Source organism: Manduca sexta, chromosome 13, assembly GCF_014839805.1.
Source record: "Manduca sexta isolate Smith_Timp_Sample1 chromosome 13, JHU_Msex_v1.0, whole genome shotgun sequence".
Lineage (NCBI taxonomy): Eukaryota > Metazoa > Arthropoda > Insecta > Lepidoptera > Sphingidae > Manduca > Manduca sexta.
In genome coordinates, this window is record NC_051127.1 from 6,539,610 (window position 1) to 6,559,624 (window position 20,015).

General features: G+C 36.4%; 1 protein-coding gene across 1 annotated transcript in view; it reads left to right on the forward strand.

Annotated features, from left to right (window-relative positions):
* LOC115450162 (homeobox protein homothorax) overlaps nucleotides 1-20,015 on the forward strand; it is a 302,038-nt gene that overhangs the window by 227,364 nt on the left and 54,659 nt on the right. Inside the window, 1 exon segment of the mRNA XM_030178157.2 lies at nucleotides 6,956-7,032. Within this exon segment, the coding sequence (XP_030034017.2) occupies nucleotides 6,956-7,032 (77 nt within the window).

Genomic DNA, 20,015 nt, shown 5'->3' on the forward strand with positions numbered 1-20,015 from the left:
ATAGGAATTTTGAGGATCTACCAACCCGCACTAGGCCAGCGTGCTGTACAATGGCCTGATCCCTCTCAGTAGAACGGGCCCGTACATTAGTGAGACAGTATATAATGCCTGATATTATATTTACGTCTTCCTCATTCAAAACCCATATTCCATATACATTGAATATAACAAAGCATGCCAACCCCGGGGATCACGCACGAAGCCAAATGGCGACAAATCCAACATTCGCACATAAACAAACGCATAACGTAAATAAACAAACAGAAGGACGGGCGATCCATCACGAGGGCATCTCCGATAGGGTTAGGGGTTCACCTTTATTAGTCCCGGGCGGGGCATAACGGCACCGACACATGCCCCTAGTTTTAGAGGTCCGTGGCCAGGTCCCTGGTTTTTATTAAGATTTCAAAAGAAAAGCTTTAGTCTTAAGTAATGTTTGTTGCAGTCATATTTACCTAAAAGTAGGAATAAAGCTTTCATTTGTCGAAAATATTTAATTCGATTAAGGACCTTATCTTCATTTAAGGTTTTCAGCACCATTTTTCTTTCCCTCACAATTTGAGCTCCTCAGCTATAGGTTAAAACTTAGAATACTAATTACCTAAGTTTTATCCTATGCTACTGAAATGGCATATGTCCCCTAAAATCTCGTTAAGATCCCAACTGCTAATAGCTTTCCAAATATTTCTGAATTTAAAAACTTAAAAATGATAGCTGCCTAAACCGGGAACAGTCTTGCACCACCACTAAACCAATGCGGTAACCATAAACCACAAATAGAAAACAATGACGTACAATTTAACTCTAAAAAAACACAAACCATCACGCGTACATAAACAGTAAACACGGGATTTTATTTGCGCGGGAACAAAAAGCACAACATTTTTCTCGCAATTTTCGATACGCGCAAAGGAACATGCATAATTTACATCTCAATCCGAGAATGTCACGTCGGGATGACGAAAAATTTAATCCATCACTCGCTGCACGTGTGTGTAGCCTGGGGAATGAGACAACGGGCTTGACTTAGTCGATTCTAAAATAGTTAAAACGATAATCGATATGGTTAGTCGGTGTAAGGATTATATCGAAACGTTAGTTTAGACGTTGTATGACTCATTTTAAAACACAGAATTACTTAGTAAGATAATAGTGTTTTCTTAGAAATCGTTTTTATAATTAATGTTGCCATTATAAAATTCGGGTGACTTACATCTCATTTATGGCAAGTAATAAATCATAATGAGAACACATAAAAATACCCATATTAGTCTCGAGAAACAAAGGATAAGAGAACAGATAAACAAGCTAAAAACACGCCGAAAATATACATTAAAAAGTGTATATTGGACGCGTTAAATCCCCACACGTCAGTACATTGTTAGGCGACGCCGCGCGGCGCGCCCCAACGCTCGGCGCTCCTCGGAGACGCTCGCTATGATTTTTATTTTTACTACACGTCCGGAAATCACCGGGGCCCGTGAATATATTATTATTGTTATAGCAATACCGAACTCTGGGAAAATTGTAAAATACGCCATACACTTTTCCACTGGCAAGAATTATGTTCGTATATCGCATATCATTAGGGAATTTCGGTTCTCTTGTGGTGACGTCGAGTGAATATTTCAGCGGGTTCTCCTTTATACTTTGCGATATTATACGTCCTAAAGGAAACGCTCGAAATTGCTGCGTCTCAGAATTTACATATTAAACTCATTGTTGTTTTAGAAAAACAAGTTTTTTTAAATTCAATAATGTCGATTGTTGTCGCATAAATCACGACTACACCGTTGCATATTAACGATACGTGTTTATAAATCGACTAATTTCGTAATCCGATTATCGATAATAATTCACGCTGGATGGATTCGATAATGTTGCATTCATATTAATATTAATGATCTTATTGTGTTTTTTATTTATTTTGAGGATTTATTAGTTAATATTTGTATGTCATATCGGTGTTTACTGAAAATTGGAACGTAGTAAAATTCAAAAATAGAAAAGGGAATTAAATAATTTGAATTAGGAATATAAATAAAGTAACTTATAACCAAATAAACTTCAAACTTAAATTAAAGAAAAAAAAACGAAATACTTCTAAATTCAAAAACCGTTATTTTCAATAAACTCAAAGTTTAAGGTGATTATCTGAAACGGGTGCGTTAACACAGAGTAGTTTTTTTGAGTTGCGCGGGTCCCGGGCCCCGGCCGTATTTACATATTCCAATTCCGCCGCCCATAGATTTAGGTGCCAACAAATGGATTGTTTCTCCTCCGTAGCGAAACCAAATTTATAGTGGCGAAGTGGAATTTTTCGCAGCGGCCTGACGGTTTTTTTTCTTGGGACTTCTTAGGGCTGTCAGGAGTTTTTTGGATTTTGTCAGTGATTCTTTTGAACTTAATTTTGATGATTAACTTATCGAAATATATTCTATTCTAAGGCCGTAAGTTTGGTGTTAGGGTAAAATTATCAAAACAACTTCTTCTAAATATAATACTATAGTCTAACATAGATGAAGTGATTGAAACTCCAGTTATGAATATTAAGGTGCATGATTACTAGTCACAAGTCGGCACCTTCATTGGGAATGTCCAGAAGTAATTTACCATTAAAATTTCAATAAATAAATATTCCAAGCTACTTGAACATAAGTGCCAGCCCTAAACTTCGATTCCCGATATATCGTTAACTTATGCCCGGTATAATCGTGATTTTAATGCCGGCGCGAGATTTACAGCGGTGCGGGCGGGGGCCCACCGGATTGCTCGCGCGAAATTTGATATCTTCATAGTGTTTATGACGCCCTGGTGCATACGTAGCGTGACTTATTTTTGATCGAAATCAGAAAAGGGTTTTTTGTGAACTTTTACTACTGAGAAAGTATTTGTAAGTGTTCTGTGACTGAAATAGAGTCATCATTGGACGATCTCATAAATTCTGAGTTTAGTAAATTGGCAGAGTTTAATTCCTCGTTTTGTAGTTCCCAAATTTATAGAATCCTTAGCTCTCTATTTGGATAAGTATATTTTTCATATTATTCGTATTGTTCTTTTTTTAAATAATATATACATCCAAAAACAAATAAAGTATAAAGGGTAGGTAAAGTACGTAGGGAATTTCAAAAACGTATCGATTTTATAAATCTGTTGTACTTAGAGTTACTAGGACGTCATAAGAAATAAGATAACTTATAAAGTTAATTACGATACCAATGTACCAAGTGTGGAAAGTAAATTGCAATAACCATATAGTATTTTCCACTAAAAAAAATTCGAACATATAATCAGTACTGCCGTCATCTTACCAAATAAATTCACAATTAATATAAAATCTAAAATCAATTTTGTATTCGATAACAAAACGTATAAATAGTGGTTAAGCCGGCCGGGGTCCCGTTACGTCGGCTCCTCAACATTGTCATACGTTTTTATGCGGACCTCATAAATTTCCGATATGGATTTTTTGTGCGGCGGCTGATCGAAAAAGTTCGTCCAAAAAACTAACATTTTAATAATTATATTTATAATTTCAATGGGAAGTTTATAATGAGGTATATAGCTTATTGTGTGTAAGTTAGTTTGAGCAGTTACGGCTTTCTCTATTTTTGTGCAAGGTTTTAACTCTGTTAGTTTCATGTTGTCCTAGTAATCAGTAAAAATATGACCTTTGTAAGCACATTTCCTTACACTTTTTAGATTGCAGATAAATTCTAGAATATTCATATTTTTGTACGGGCCTGACAAAGTGACCCACTGCACCTGGTGGTAAGCGGAGTGGGGTCCAATAGAATGTCGACTGACGAGAGACGATTACTCCTCGACAGTCGACACAATTATGCCGGCCTGTTGGAACCGGATACACAGGCTGATCCCGGAACGCGACACACTTACGTAGGCCACCATGACGGGTGTACCTCGTGTAAGGTGATCGCAATCCGGGCGGATATAAATTATATCCTACCACCAGCATTATAAAACATTAATGAAGTAACTTTTGGTGTCCAGAAGTCTGTGTTATGTGTGATAATTGTCATGGATGCTATGCTTGTGTCCGAAGAAGCAAGCATAGCATCCATGACAATTATCACACATCATAACAAAAAACATATAATCTAGTTAATATTTTCGCAACAACCGCTACTATTAATTTCAAATTAAAACAAAAGCTAATCTAACCACGAACATCTGATCAACAAACATCACATCCTGCAATTATCAAATACGGACATTAGCGATGCATTAACGGATTCGAACCCGCTAACAATCAGAAGACGCAAATATCATTGTAATAACAAACAGCGGCGGGACCTCCCGCGCGGCTATTCTGGGAGCAGGGCGCGGGCTACTGTGATAAGAGAAGCGAGGTACATCAACATCACTGTCATCGGGTACTAAGGTCACAATGACTTACTTTTCAGAATTTAAAGTGTTTAAGGCATTAAATACTTTTAACGGTGAAGGAAAACATCGTGAGGAAACCTGCACATCTGAGAAGTTCTCTATAGGAATTTCGAAGGTGTATGAAGTCTACCAATCCGCACTAGGCCAGCGTGGTGGACTAAGGCCTAATCCCTCTCAGTAGTAGAGGAGGCCCGTGCTCAGAAGGCGATATGCTCGCCCTCATCATGTCATGGGACGAAATACACACGGTGGAAAGTGGGTGTACCAGTTGCGCCTTTGCCGACCTCTTCGGGGATCAACTAATACTTATCAAAAGTATAATAAGTATCAATTTAAATTTGGCTCTTTCGTCACTTACAAGGTATTTACAAGGGATGGTTATTTAGTATTGCACTATCCACGAAGATATATATTAACGTCATTGCCTGAGTATCTTGAAATCTTTTTGTTATATGCTTTATCACCCATTGCTCATTGGCAAATGCCTTGGATTCATGCTCTAGATCTTATAGAATAGCCTACAGATTCTTAAAGTCTGGGAGTCTTTTATCTTTCAGTAGTAATAAGTAATTTCATTCAAGAGCGTTTTAATTATAATCATAGCTCCTAATTTCCTATGGCTGATATGGGTAAAGATTTACCAGTTTGAGAAACTGGAATGAATCAGCACAATTCTCGTTAAGACAGTATTATCTGGAAGCTGGTTACGTCTATCTGTACCATTGCACTCAAAATTTTACCTACTCCGCTCTCGCGTGTAACGTGTCAGCAGCCGGGCATGCGCACGCGCAGCGTGATGGAATCGAGACAGCCAGTTTATTTCATTCGTTTGAAAGCTTTTAAATATCACTTATAAAATTAAAGAAAAACAAATAGACATCGATTTAATTTACATTCCGTGCTGTTAAAACAGCCGTTGTACGTGATTTTCACTTAGCTTTTAAAGATTGATAATAACGAACATTATATCCCGAAGCAAACAATATATTTTCTTATAACAATAACTCACAAACGAAAAACGTTGTAACCAAAATGGAAAAGGAATCTCGAATGAAATTGAAGAAATAGGGTGCTAAGAAATAAGGACATTAATTGTTCTCGACTTTAGCTCGCTACTTCACTATGAGTTTTCTACACGACGGGAGAATTCCGATCAAAGTCTTATCAAAACTAACTATCGTGGCATATAAAAACACCAACATTAAAATACAATCTCGGCTGACCGTGTGCGCCGGACCTAACATTACCTGTTTCAGTCCATCAGGCCGGTAATGCAGAGCGTATCAGTTACACGCGACGGCGGCCTTATCGCCCCATCTCGCCTGTTACATGATATCGAGGAAAATGTACGCGTGTATTTTATGATTTATTAATGATTCTCGCTCCTCGTGGTTATGAAGGACTATTGAGATGCTGGATGTAACTTTTTACTATCCGCAAAGTCAATGTAATATGTAGATATGTTTCGAAAGGTCTCTGAAAAATGCATGTGAATTCTGTCAAAATTGTATCATCAGTAAGTCAAATATAATTCTATCGGTTGTCGTCTTTTGCTGTTATATTTCGACTACACTGTAAGTTTACTTGCAGGAACAGGGGACAGTTTAATAGAATAAAATAACATTCGTGTATGTGACTGACTATTGGTCAGTTTCAAAGGATAAAATAACTTACGTATATGTGACTATTTAACAAAATTATGTGTGATTTAGGGATTCGAAATATAACAAATCTGTTCATGATATACCGCATAATTGTAATTATTTATATGGGTTGGTTTCTCTCGAACGTAATCAAATATAATGATTTAATTACTCTATCTATTAATAACCGAATAACACATCAGATTATTGATATAACTATAACTTGGTAATTGCTTCTTGACAAATAATAAAAACGTCTTCCATAACAATTCGCAAAATATATACTGACCTAAAGAAAACTTTGAAGCCAGACCCACACTAAGCGGTATCGACCGAGGAGTCAAACCCTGTGGTGGTTAATAATTTACGCACATGTACCTGCTAGGTACCAGGATCGCATAAAGTACGGCAGGTCTCGCGGGACGCGCCCGAGAGCATCCAAAAACCAATAACATTACGGCGGACGTGCCGCGTGCCGCGACGTTATGTTCTCCGGGTACATGTGACTCAGAATTTATATTTTATGTTTCCCGGGTATGACGTTTTATTTGCACAATATAGTATGTAGAAGATTAGATAAACCTATCAATAATCACAAACAGTTGTTAGTTATAATTTTCTACAAGTTTTAGGTTAATAATTTATTGGCATTTTAATCACACAAAACGAAATTACATAAAGCTTTTCCTACAACACTGACAAATGTAATCTAACCAAAAACACAACACAGAAAAGTTACGAAAAACATCGGAAACGTTCCCCCAAATCGAATTTACTGTTTAAAAAGGCTCGGAAGTTCGCACAAAGGTTATTTACATTGCATTGGCCCCGATTTGATTAGTGTTAATTTTGCCCCGCTCGTCGTACAAATTACATTACCATTGATACTATGTTTTCTTTTACAGCATCCGTACCCCTCGGAAGACCAAAAGAAACAATTAGCACAGGACACAGGGTTGACGATACTACAAGTAAATAATTGGTGAGTGAATCTTTTTTTAAATTTAAATTTGGAACGTTTGTAACGGCTTTTATGCATTAAGGTCTATTGCGTTGCAATTTTCAAACGGTTTTTGTAGTTAACTGTTAGTGAACCCAGATGGTCATTTGATGGTTTTGGCCTATACTGCTCATAAACATCTTGCCGAGAAGAATTGCAGATGCGTTGGTGAAATTTAGACACAAAAAGAAATTAGTAAGAAGTAAAAATCGCTCCGATTGTAAAATCATAGCAACGAAAATACTTTATCAAAGCAATTTCAGAAGACATATCTCAAGAAATCCTTTTTGAAATAGTTCCGTGGGATACGGAATGCCTTACATGCCGCGATTATCCCTTTGGTGCGGCATAAAATCTATAAGTTTACGACACATACCGCCTCCATTAAATATATTTAATATTGCGCCGAACAGTACATAAACTGGACACAATCCGCTCCATACGATCGGTTGATAAAACCGAGAAATGAGCAAAATGAAATTCAGACATTGATACTTAGATGTGAATTTCGCGCCGAGATTTTATTACGTATTCAAAATGGCCGGTGACAAAAATAGATCGTTTAGTTGAAGTTCATAAGAGTCTTTCGTTGTTATTCTCATGACAGTATCTTCTAAGAGGGGGACAGAAAAGTAACATGTACACTAAAATTTGCTGACTTATTTATAAAAGCATCTTATCTGTCACGAATAAAATTCTAATTTATAATTTGAATCTATAATCAATACTAATATAAAAAAAAATCTATGAGTTTGTTTGTTGGTTTGTAAGGGTTCTCTGGAACTAATTAACCGATTTTAAATTCTTTCACTACTAAGAAACTACATTACTTTTAGTGCTATAAATAATTTTGATCCCTAAAAACTTTGTTACACAGGTGGATTCGCGGCCAAATCTAGCCATACATAACGCCTCTATCAAATCTAAGGCTACAAAGAAAAGAACACAATCCAAAAAGCCTTTAACACTCAAAATAAACAAAACACCGCGCTATTTCATATATCACTGATCCCGGCAAAATAACTCTTGAACTCCACGACACGTTTTAGATTAGCATTTTATCTAGATCCGTCTAGAATTTCGCGGTATTATCATAGCAGAGTTGTGCGGCTAACGAACTTTTAAATACATAGTTTGTTTACATCTTTTGCTAGAAATGTAGAATATATTATCTATATATTTGCTAGTGGTAGAATAAAACTCGCCGTAGTGGCCTGCATGGGTGGCGCGTTCCGGTGTCAGTGTGTGTTCAAACAGGCCGGCATAATTGTGTCGATTGGCGTGGGGTAATCATCTTTCAGACGACGCCCTATTTGGACCTTATTTAGCTTTCCATCAGATGCAGTGAGGTCACTTGACAGTGCCCGTTATAAAAAGGACTATTTACAATAGTACATCAAAATTATAATGTCATATAGATCTTTAAACTATAATTTGTTTCACTATTCTCGTCACGGTGATTGCTTCTAAACAATCCAGTCCTAAGGAAAATCTTGTAAGAAATATTTAGGGCTAGCAAGACCTGAGTATTGAACCCAGGATCTCCCTTATACACAGCCAACGCTAACAACACTAAAAAACAATAAAGTGATTTTGAAAAGAGCGACATCAGAGTTTCTTGCCCGTTCTTCTCTGATGAGAACTACTTTCCGAACTGGTGGTAGAGTTCATATTGACGGAATATAAATAATGTATTACATTTTACAGGTTAAAAAAATCATTTCAAACATCTAACCCCATGGATAAAAACAAAAATTACAAAAAATATTAAAATTCATTTCTACAAGATTATCAATCAATAAATATCAGCCAATCTAAGAATGCAATTCGAAGATACAGACAAACATCATGAAATTAAACGTTATGAATCACGTAATAATTATCAATACGAAATGATTTGATGACGCAACAGAATCCGATGAGGATTGGCTTTATCAAGCCTTGTAGAGTTTTATAACTTTCGATTGAGGTGTCACTGACAGCGAGTTCAAAACGCTTTAGCTTATGAAACATATTGATGTTACATTTCTTATAGCCAGGTGTTTAGAAAATTTATAATTAATTATGATTTTCAGGACTTTAGATTTATATCGACGGTTGATAGGTTAATTGAATTAAGCGTCTTTTTTCGAAAAAATTTAACTAGTTTAAAAAAACCATAGAAAATAGAGCTGATTATAATATGTATGAAACTTATAGTGTCGTAAAAAAATGTATAAAAAAAAGTAATGAGAAGGACATTTTTATTTGATAACTCCCATAAATTTTAATTGTAAATGACACTGTAATGTATTGCGTCATCATAAGACGATTAATCAGACCCAGTTATACTGACAATAGACCATTTAACACAACAATTGTTTTATCATCAGCTGCAGGATGTCCACTGCTGAACATGGGTCTTCCTCAAAGATTCTCAGATCGGTCTATTAGAAGCGATCTGCATTCAGCGACCTCCTGCTACTTTTAATAGGTCATCTGTTCACCTAACAGTGTCTGTTGCTAGATAATTAATTTAGTTCTAGTTACCGGTAGAGATAGCCTAGTTGGGTGTGGAACGGACTGCCAAGACGAATGTCGGCAGGTTCAAATCCCAAGGGCACACACCTGTGACTTTTTTAAAATCATGTGTGTATTCTTTGTAAATTTATCGTTCGCTTTAACGGTGAAGGAAAATATCGTGAGGAAACCTGCACATCTGAGAAGTTCTCTATAGGAATTTCGAAGGTGTGTGAAGTCTACCAATCCGCACTAGGCCAGCGTGGTGAACTAAGGTCTAATCCCTCTCAGTAGTAGAGGAGGCCCGTGCTCAGCAGTGGGCAAGTATATAATACAGGACTGATATTATTATTATTATTACCGGTGGAGAAAGGTAAAATTTTCTGAAAGTGAACCCAACAACTATATATAGGGGTTGCATGAAATCCAAATTGTTCTAATTTTAATATTCTACGTAAATTCTACATAAAAGAAAGCCGAGCCTTCGCCACTGATAGTTACATTTTACAATCAAATCGCTCCACGCTCCGCTTCGCTCGCGAGATCGCCAAAGCTCTTTCACATAACTTTCCTCTATGTTGATTAATATTCATATAACCGTTTAGCGATAATGGACGGACGTTTGACGTCTGACGTCTGACGTTGACGCGTTGCTGGGGCCTTATTCTCTATCCCGCACGTTATTATGACAGTGTGTAACAAGCACGTAACACAACACATCATGTTTAGGACTATAGAAATTTGGCTTACAGAATACCATTCCACGCACATTTCTCTAAGATAACATGACACGGCCGCGTTACGCGTTTACACTATCATACAGAATAAGGGCCCTGTTGTTACGTGTTTATATCGATATGTTTACAATAGGTACTTTCTATAAGATATATTTTTTGAATTTGATATTATATAGGAAGTGATTTTGATTACCATAAAATGAGAATTTGATCGTGACCTAATGATCTATATACGAAATAACGATATGAATGATATTATGAATTACTGGCTGCCATGGTGGCGTAGTTGTAATGTACGTGATACCACCACCACTGTGAGACCCTGTGTTCGAATCCCGGGTCGAGCAGTGATATATTTTCTGCTCAGTATGAGCCCGAAGTTTAGAAATTGTATACGATATGGTATCAGGATCACCTTCTATCACATCACGGGACGGAACACACTTGGCGAAAGATTGTCACTCCTGCAGGGGTATATGCGTGAATGTTTTGGATTACAGGTTTATCTCAGCTTATTTAAACATTCCTGCTTTCCCTTCACACATACTAGCGTAATTATACAATAATATTGTTAAATACTATCTCACGTCAAATTCTGACTGGTGTGGGTCGAAGGTCCCGCATTCCTCTACGTACTACACAATGACCTTGGCTGACCTCTAATAGCTTAGCAATTATGAAGCTATTATTATAATTATAATTTGCTATATATATTATAATTTGCTTTAGAATGTGTCCGGAATTGAGCTATTGAGGCTGTTGAATAGAAATAATAAAATAAACAAAAAGCTTTATTCATCACGTAGGCGAATATATTTGCACTTATAAGTAGGTACATGAGAATATTTAATTATTATTTAAATAAAGTCGCTTGTAATAGGGTGTGAGTTCGACTCTCAGATGGGTGAGATTATCAACAAACTTCCTTCAAAAAACGGAGGCTTTAATTAGACTGCATTATTTTTATGTCACTACATTTCTCTGACATTTGTGGACACGTGTAATTCGCTTTTAATTTTTAAAAACATAATTTGGATTCGATATGTCTAAAGTAAGCCTGTATGAGAATATACAGCTGAATCCCTATCCGGTTTTGATACGTTTTGTTACACAATGCAAATCCTAGATCATTCCTCCTTGTGTCGTTCTCCTCAATGCTGAGGGTCGTGACCTCTCACCAGCTTCTACCATACGTCACGCCATCGATCGACTGTTGACCATCTGTATGAATCGTATACAGTATCAAGTATGCGGTAGACCCAATATATAATAATAATAATATCAGCCCTGTATTATATACTTGCCCACTGCTGAGCACGGGACTCCTCTACTACTGAGAGGGATTAGGCCTTAGTCCACCACGCTGGCCTTGTGCGGATTGGTAGACTTCACACACCTTCGAAATTCCTATAGAGAACTTCTCAGATGTGCAGATTTCCTCACGATGTTTTCCTTCACCATTCTACAATTAACTGAAAAATAAATATTATAAAACACTTTGACCGAAGACAAAATCGTTTACAAAAGCAGCATTAACTATAAATACCATTTATAAAAAAACTTTAATCAACCAATTAGGGTGACAACGCGACGCAATCAACTCAAACAAATCCCGATTAATATAATCAAAAATTCAAGCGTGTTCCGTACAAACACTCTGGCTAATGCCGTGTAAGTCATTTTTACGTGCAGTAAAACCATTAGGAAGGGTTGAGTTTCACCCTTTGTGTAAACAGGTGCATTATCCCGCGGGTGTAGCGTCTACTTGAAGGATATTCCCGGGTTAATGTGATTTCGGTGTGGCGCTTAATCGGCAAGCGATAGTTTTTGAAAATGGAATTCAAGTTTGCTTTTGTTAGCTTCATTCATTCCATTTAAATAGCCTCTATTCGAAAATGGAATGATAAAAATTTTTTTTTTTTCATAATTTGGCTTCTGGCTTTTCTTGAATATTTTTGTCTAGTCGTATGATATCTTTTCTGTTATATTTGAAATCTACGACTACATTCTCATCCACGCTATTATCTTTCAAGAGATAAGCTGAACCTAATTCATTCATATTACCTTATATATCCAGTTCCCTAATAGGCGATCTCTTGCAACAAAATTTAATTTACATATGATTTAATTAAGAATTTCCTGTCTAATCCTTATATCGTGGCCACCATACTATCCTCTCGAGAGATACGCGGCGTAAATATTGTATTAGCGCGTGGTCACCGTCTATCGCGTCGTCTAACCGCACTAAGAGTTGGTCCGTGCGTATGTATAATAAATACCTCCGCAATTTCATTAACAATTGTTACTACTCATGCGATCCTAGTACACTAGTCTAAGTTACGTTGCTTATAAGTAATATCAAAACTAACATTATCATGTTTTATTCACTTTAAAGTTTTAAGGTTTACAAGAGATGAGAAAAGGTAGTCTAAAAGAATAACAATCTATTGAATTTATAATTTATAATATTTTCTCCGAATCTAACTTGAAATAAATAAAAATATTTTTAAGCTCTCGGAGATTATTTCGTAATGGCTTGCAGTCTGTTATATTTGTATAATTAATTCTACATTAAGTATAATATACATTTAGATTAGTCATTAATATTCTTTAACATGTAGTTTATGGTTCTTAAAAAATACCAATGGAAGAATTTTCGAGTGTATATAGCCCAGACATAAAAACTCTTTTTTTTTATTGAAGATACCATTAGATAACACATACACATTTTTTAATACAAACCTATTCAGTAAAGAGCGTAGATTTTTCTAAATGTATCTACAGCTTACATAAAAAGTCTGCCGAAGTTTGCTGAGGTACGCGTCATTTTCATCAAACCCTTTATTTCACATACTTACACCATCACCAAAATTAACCAACCATAAATCAATTCGTCTTAACAAATGATAATCTGATAATGGTCCACAGATCCATTCCCGGGCACATAAAATTTACATTCCAAATTTACTCTACGCCTTATCAATTACTCTGAGCAACAATGGGAGACATCGCCGGCATTTGCATCTTCAAGCAATCGCAATTAGGGGGGGAGCAGGGCCTTCGGGAGTCCCTCGACGGAATTTGCATTATGTAACTGTGTTGTTTTCAATAATATAAGATGTATAAGGTTTTAAAACTGGCTTTTGTTTTTGGCTTTGTCATCAGATTCTGACTAACATATAGTCCGCTAGCTTTTGCTCGCGATTTCGCCCGCATGAAGAAGTTTTCCGAGATAAAAATCCTGCTATATTTCCCAGGATATAAAGTACCCTATAACCTACCCAGGGTCTTCTATCTCCATACCAAATTTCATAAAAATCCGTTCGGTACATTTTGAAAAAATCGATTACACACAGACAGACAGAGGGACTTTGTTTTATAATATGTATAGATATTGCTTTGTCAACATTAATGTATTTACCAATAAAAACTTCATCTAAATAAGTTCAGCAAAATTCCTAAACAGAACTTCTCAGATATGCAGGTTTCCTTACGATGTTTTCCTTCACCGTTAAAACAAGCGATAATTCACAGAGAATACACACATAATTTTAGAAAAGTCAGAGGTGTGGATTGAGATTCGAACCTGTCATTCGTCTTGGCAGTCCGTTCTACAATCAACTAGGCTATTTACTTAATTTAGTCGTATATTTTTTAAAACCTATTAATATATTAACCAACTAGCGTAAACAAACTCCTAAACAACATATATTCTCCTCCCTGGAACGAGCATGTCCCAAGTTCCCAACTGGAGGTCCATAAGAAATTCACGCAGATCTCAAGCGAGGTCGAATAATGTATGATCCGATGTGTTTATGAAGCCTTTGATGTTTGAAACTTGTTAGTGCGGGTTCGATTTTAACGTATTTTGATGGTGAAGTTTATTAATCATTACCAGTACCAGTATCATTACCAGTATCAGTAACCCCGTGATAGTGTCGACTGACGAGAGATGTTTACTCCTCGCCAGTTGCTACAATTATGCCGGCCTGTTTGCCTTATCTTCGTGTAGCAAAAGAATCATCTATATCATCGAGTTGATAGGATAGATATTGTAAAGAAAGAATACCAATTTTCAAATGTGTAGTTATGTTGGTATTTCTTAAACAGTGGTATAAACCCAGTCGAGCTGTTCCATTTCAGGTTTAGACAAATATGTTTATAACATGACTCTAGTACTTGATAATGAAGCTTTCTCGTAGTTAATCTAACGGAAATCGATCGGATGTCTTCAGTACAGTCACCATGTAATACACAAATACGCGGACAATTCCACAAGATTGTATTGCGCGGTACTACACCGCTCTTAAATGCTGGGTTCGAAGTCGGGAAAAGATATGTAGGTTTTGTCTACTCAGTATCGTGTGGAATCTGGAATTTGTGCGTGATGGGAATCGCTACAAGCTTTCCCTTTTTCATATCATGGGTCGGAATATATTACGAAAAATGACTGCCCTAGTTGCATCTCTATCTACCCTTTTGAAGTTAAAGGTGGAATGTGTTTATTTTAGTAATATCATTTATTAACGACCTGAAAAATCAATGTTTAATTTTAAATCCTTTTATGCTATAACGTCTCTTGGTAAATACTAATTGGTCAAATATTACTATATTATACGCATTATCTATTTGTTTAGTAGAATCCTACCACAGCTGCTGCTTTACTTTACAATATATAAGATAAGGCTCTCATACTTAAACCACGCCAAAATACCGTCTCCAACCAAGTCCTGTATTATCCGGCAATAAGTCAACGTGCCGTCACCCTACAGATAAGCCATTGTGATTGCAACACAGTAGCCAATTTCAGCAGATCGATTGTTCCTTTATTGACGTACAGAGCTATTGTCATGTATCCTTATTAATAAACTATTGTTGAATAGATTTCAGGTTTTCAATTTAATCTAAGTATTCATTGAATTGACTCAGTCCTGTCTGAAATATTTAAAGGTTCATAAAACGTTCTCATAGAAAGAATAAAATGCTTGAATTAAAAAAAATGCTCCATATTCAGTATTGAAAATATGCTGTTTTGTCAACCGAGACTGAACTGAAGAATGAACTGCTCTAAACAATAAAAAAACGAATTGTATCTTTATTTGCTTTTCTTTATCATGTACTGTAGTACCCTACACTGATTTTGAAAAGAGCAACACCAGAGTTTCTTGTCCGTTCTTCTCTGGTGAGAACTGCTTTCCGAACTGGTGGTAGAGTTAATATTTATTTATTTATTTAATTTTAGGTTCTCCAGCAGATTATACATTGAATTTTCTACAGAAGTAGTATAACGATGGACACATTCTGATGCACAACCAACTTAAAGGAGTAGACAACATTCTTTAAAGTAATGCGTACATTGTTAAATTATGCTATTACATAACATGAAAATATATGACTAGAAACTAACTAAAATTAATAATTAATATTGACGGAATCTAAATAATGTATAACATTTTACGAATTCATTTCATTGTTGAAAGCCCACAAGAACTCCAAATTTCCAACTCACCAACTCTCTTCTAAGAGCTGGTTTTTCAATGAGATAAAATTTATAGGTTAAAGCAAAACCCAAACAAATTAAAATATCAATTGTATGTATAAAGTTGTCAATTTGTTTTACTTTTATATTCAGTCATAAATTATTTGATGGATTTTTAACTGACTATTGTCAAATTCGCCTTTCAATGTTCTATGAAGCTTGCTTGCATGATTGCGCAATACTTGCTTACTTAACAGCATAGTGACCATTAACCTGATCTAAACCCAAATAAATCTTAATAAACAAACATTGAGTACCATTTTGATACGTTCCTCTAAGAGGTCCTCTTCCCTCTGTCCTCCGGCAGGCAATAAAACGCGCGTTATTCGAGCAATTACCCTCAGAATTCACCTGTGAGGCTGAATAGTGACGAACACACTTTTATATGTACATAGCTTGTGTAAACTGGATATATTTCGTACTAATATAATTTGTAATAATGGCTACTTTCAATGACTCTAGTTTTGTATCCAGCTGATTTTTCTAGAGATATGACTTTAATCCTTATATCCCTGATCTTAAAATCCCATATCGAAAAACACGAAAATCCCATATCGAACACAGGCACATAAAAAAAAATATCAGTAAAGCCTAAAGCTATTTAGAATGATTTCCTTCCATTACCAAAACACATTCACAATATCAATCAAAACATCTTTAATACAAACACATCTACTTCTAAATCATTAACCATATCCACAACACCCACTTTCAACGTGTCCCGTTCCACAATCACCCAAAGAGAAACTCTCAAATTGTTATACAAATCCGCGAGGCGGCCCCCGAGGCGTCGGGACCTCCATCGTCAACTCTCAAATTGTCCATCAGTAGGTCTGACGAGCGTCGGGCCCGGTTTACGAGCCCTGAACGTAGTAAAACAACTTGCCAAGCGACACTTGCGTTTAATACCCCTGGATTTTTGTTTAGTGCCCATTCGGATAAGGATCTTGGGATGGTTCTTTATTTCTGCCCCTCATAAAGTGTTTATGTTCTGATTTTGGTGAATTAAAATGCTATTTTTGGCTTTATGGGGTTTAATTAAATCTTTTGTGGTTTTGTGGAATCTTTGATAGGTAACACAGGTGTTTTGCTCATTCTCAAGTTTAGAAGTTAGTATTAGGTATTAACTTATATTCTTTAGACACGAACGTCCATAATCATGAGCGCTCCGTAAACCACAAGCTGTCAATATTCACCATACTAAAGTCAGTTTAAATGGATATAAGTTTAAATCAGTTAAACACAGTGAATGGCGGATACAGCCAAATCTAGTATGTAGTACATATATATCGATGGTATTAGGATAATGTCTGAGCTATTATCTTCCAAACAGTACCAACACTTTGGAACCTAGATAGTTGAGCACTTCTGAAAGCATTTATTTCTCTATCACCCAACAAAGCCATAATCCAAAATCCTTCAACCTCAATAAAACCCCGAATAAAATTTCCGAACGCTCGAGCCGTTGAGGCCATTGCCACAATCCGGGAATCATCGATACCACCGGGATCCATTCCGGGACGGGAATCAAGTGTTACCGGCGCCGCGACGGAATCTCCATGTGCTCCGACGCGGTACATTGCTTCCCTCTTTGGGAGATATGGGGAGAAAATTTGTCAGGAAACGTCGCGTTTTTCTAATCGTGGATATAGTTATATGATAGACTGGTGGTTTTCAGGTGATATTCTAAATAATGTGTCATTTTTACTATGGAAGTAAGGTGTGACTTATACACAAACTCACGCCTTTATCTTCGAAGGGGTAGGCAGAGGCGCCTCTATTGCACCCATTTTTCATCCTGTGATGTGATAGGGGTGAGCCTATCGTCATATCGGGCACAAATTCTAGACTCTATGCTGACACTGAGCAGAAAAACCCATATGAGTATTAATTGAGTACCCGTATGCGATTTATAAGGTAAAACATCCTGAACGTTATCCCACAAAGTGTGCTATAATATCAATAAACCATTATTTAATTCAACAGAGCGTACTTTCCTTTATGAACAAGTCATATTCCCAATAATCATTAATTAAACAATGAATTCTTGACATATTAATTACATTATTAACACATATTTATTCAACTTAAAAACGATATTAAACAGGGTCATCGCGGCGTGGAACTCAACGTAAATATAATGGTATTAACATTAATATTGAATATATAATAAACATCCACCGGTGTCAATTTACTGGTTATAAAATACGTAAAGTATTAATGTAAGCTGACAAATTATTGTATTTCTGATTGCGGAATAATGTTCGTAGAAACGATACCGTTTGAGTCACAAGTTGGCATCCTTGACGGTAACGTGCGTGCGATAAAATCTAGGTTAGGACGAGAGGCTATTTATACCCACTTGCGTATGAACGAAAAACAGTCAATTTAATTTAATTTACTGGTGGTAGGTTTCTCATATGTGAGAGTCCGCTTGGGTAGGTACCACCGCAATGTCTATTTCTGCCGCGAAGCAGTGTGTAGTCACTGTCGTGTTCCGGTTCGAAGGACATCGTAGTCAGTATAATTACTGGACATAATGAGACTCCACATCTCATGTCTCAGAATGGCGAGCGCAGTGGAATATCAAACAATACTTTGTAATGCAAGGTGTTGGATGGTGTTTCTACTATGGGCGGTCGTATCGCTTACCATAAGGCGAACGGCAAGCTCGTCTCGTCATTCAAAGCAACAAAAAAAAATACAGTCCAATGGATCGGAGAGTGGTGAAAGCCAATTCTTACTTGGAAAGCACTGTGAGGGAAATAGCTAGTTCACAATACGATCCCACTCACTTGACTTATTCGCGCCGAGGTACGGAAAGCCTTCCAATATCGCCTTCGATGAAAACGCAGCGTGTTTTTCGGGATAGCCGCCCGTGCGTCGCCGCTTTCACCGCGAGAGCTCGTTCCGCGAAGGTGGTCGCGATAAAACAGCCATTTCCCTGCTGTAATCGGCGACTGAATTTTTACTCGAGATGCGTATCGCGCCGGGGGCTTCGTCTCTCCCACTGTTTTTACGATTGCAACGTTTATCTAAATTGTTACGATGGAAAAATCCGTATTGAAATTTTATTGACTTGTTTTATTCTATTTTTTGTTGCTTCATTTGGGTGTTAGGGGTGCAGTTGAGCGTGGCTGTTGATTTTAGTATCTGCATGAATATAGTTTCATGACCAATTTTCATACACGACATATTTATTGAGTTTATATAATATTTATATCAAAAATAGAAAGGTAAAGTTATTAAAAGTCGCATGCACTCCATCATAACTAAAATCAGCAAACCAATGACTCTCTACATACATACAATAGACTTAACAATGAAACACTCAAAATAATTCGACATTAACGACAAATCCTCAAACCATAAACTGAGTAAACTTAACAATTTGAACACAAAACATAATAATTATAACCTTGTTCTCGGTTTGAATTGCGTATAAAACAATTACGTTACCGCTCACCTCCCCCAAGCCCGTAAGCTGGAAAGCCCCAGTTTCTCGTCAAAATAATTCATTTTAATTTTCTTTATGGTCTAGTAAACCTTTATTTTACGAGGGAACCGTGCAGATAACTCGGGGACTCCCTTAAAGGCTTTTATTTCTGACCTCCTTTACTGCCGAGTTAAGGGAAGGGATCTTGGGGGATGCTTTTGTATTTTTTCTCGCGGATGATCTTGGTTATGTGGTTGTTTATGGCTAATTGGAGTGATTTTTTGCATATTTATGAAGTGGTTAACGTTTTTATGGGGTTTGAAATACAAATAAGATTGTATCCATACGTGTGTCATATATAATTCCAAATGAAGCTAAAATCACCTTATTATTTGGACAAAACCTAACTTTACATATATTTTTAAAATAACTATACCTGTGTTACCAGGGCGCCATAGATCTATAGATCTAAATAGAAACCAAGTTCCACAGCTCTCGAGATATCAACGAATTAAGGAATCTCAAGAGTAATACCTTCGCCTTGTAAATATTAATTATAATTAAAAAAATGCTTTTTGTTTTAAATAAATTACGGCGGCCGTTTCTTCTTTGTTATGTTAATTAAATTTTTCTTTTCACTCTTTGTTTCCAGGTAAGTGGCTTCTGTTGTTATTTTCCCGGTCTCTTATTTATTATGTTTCGGTAAGTTTTTTTCGAAAAAAATGATTATTAAGTATAAAAATAATGTGTTTAA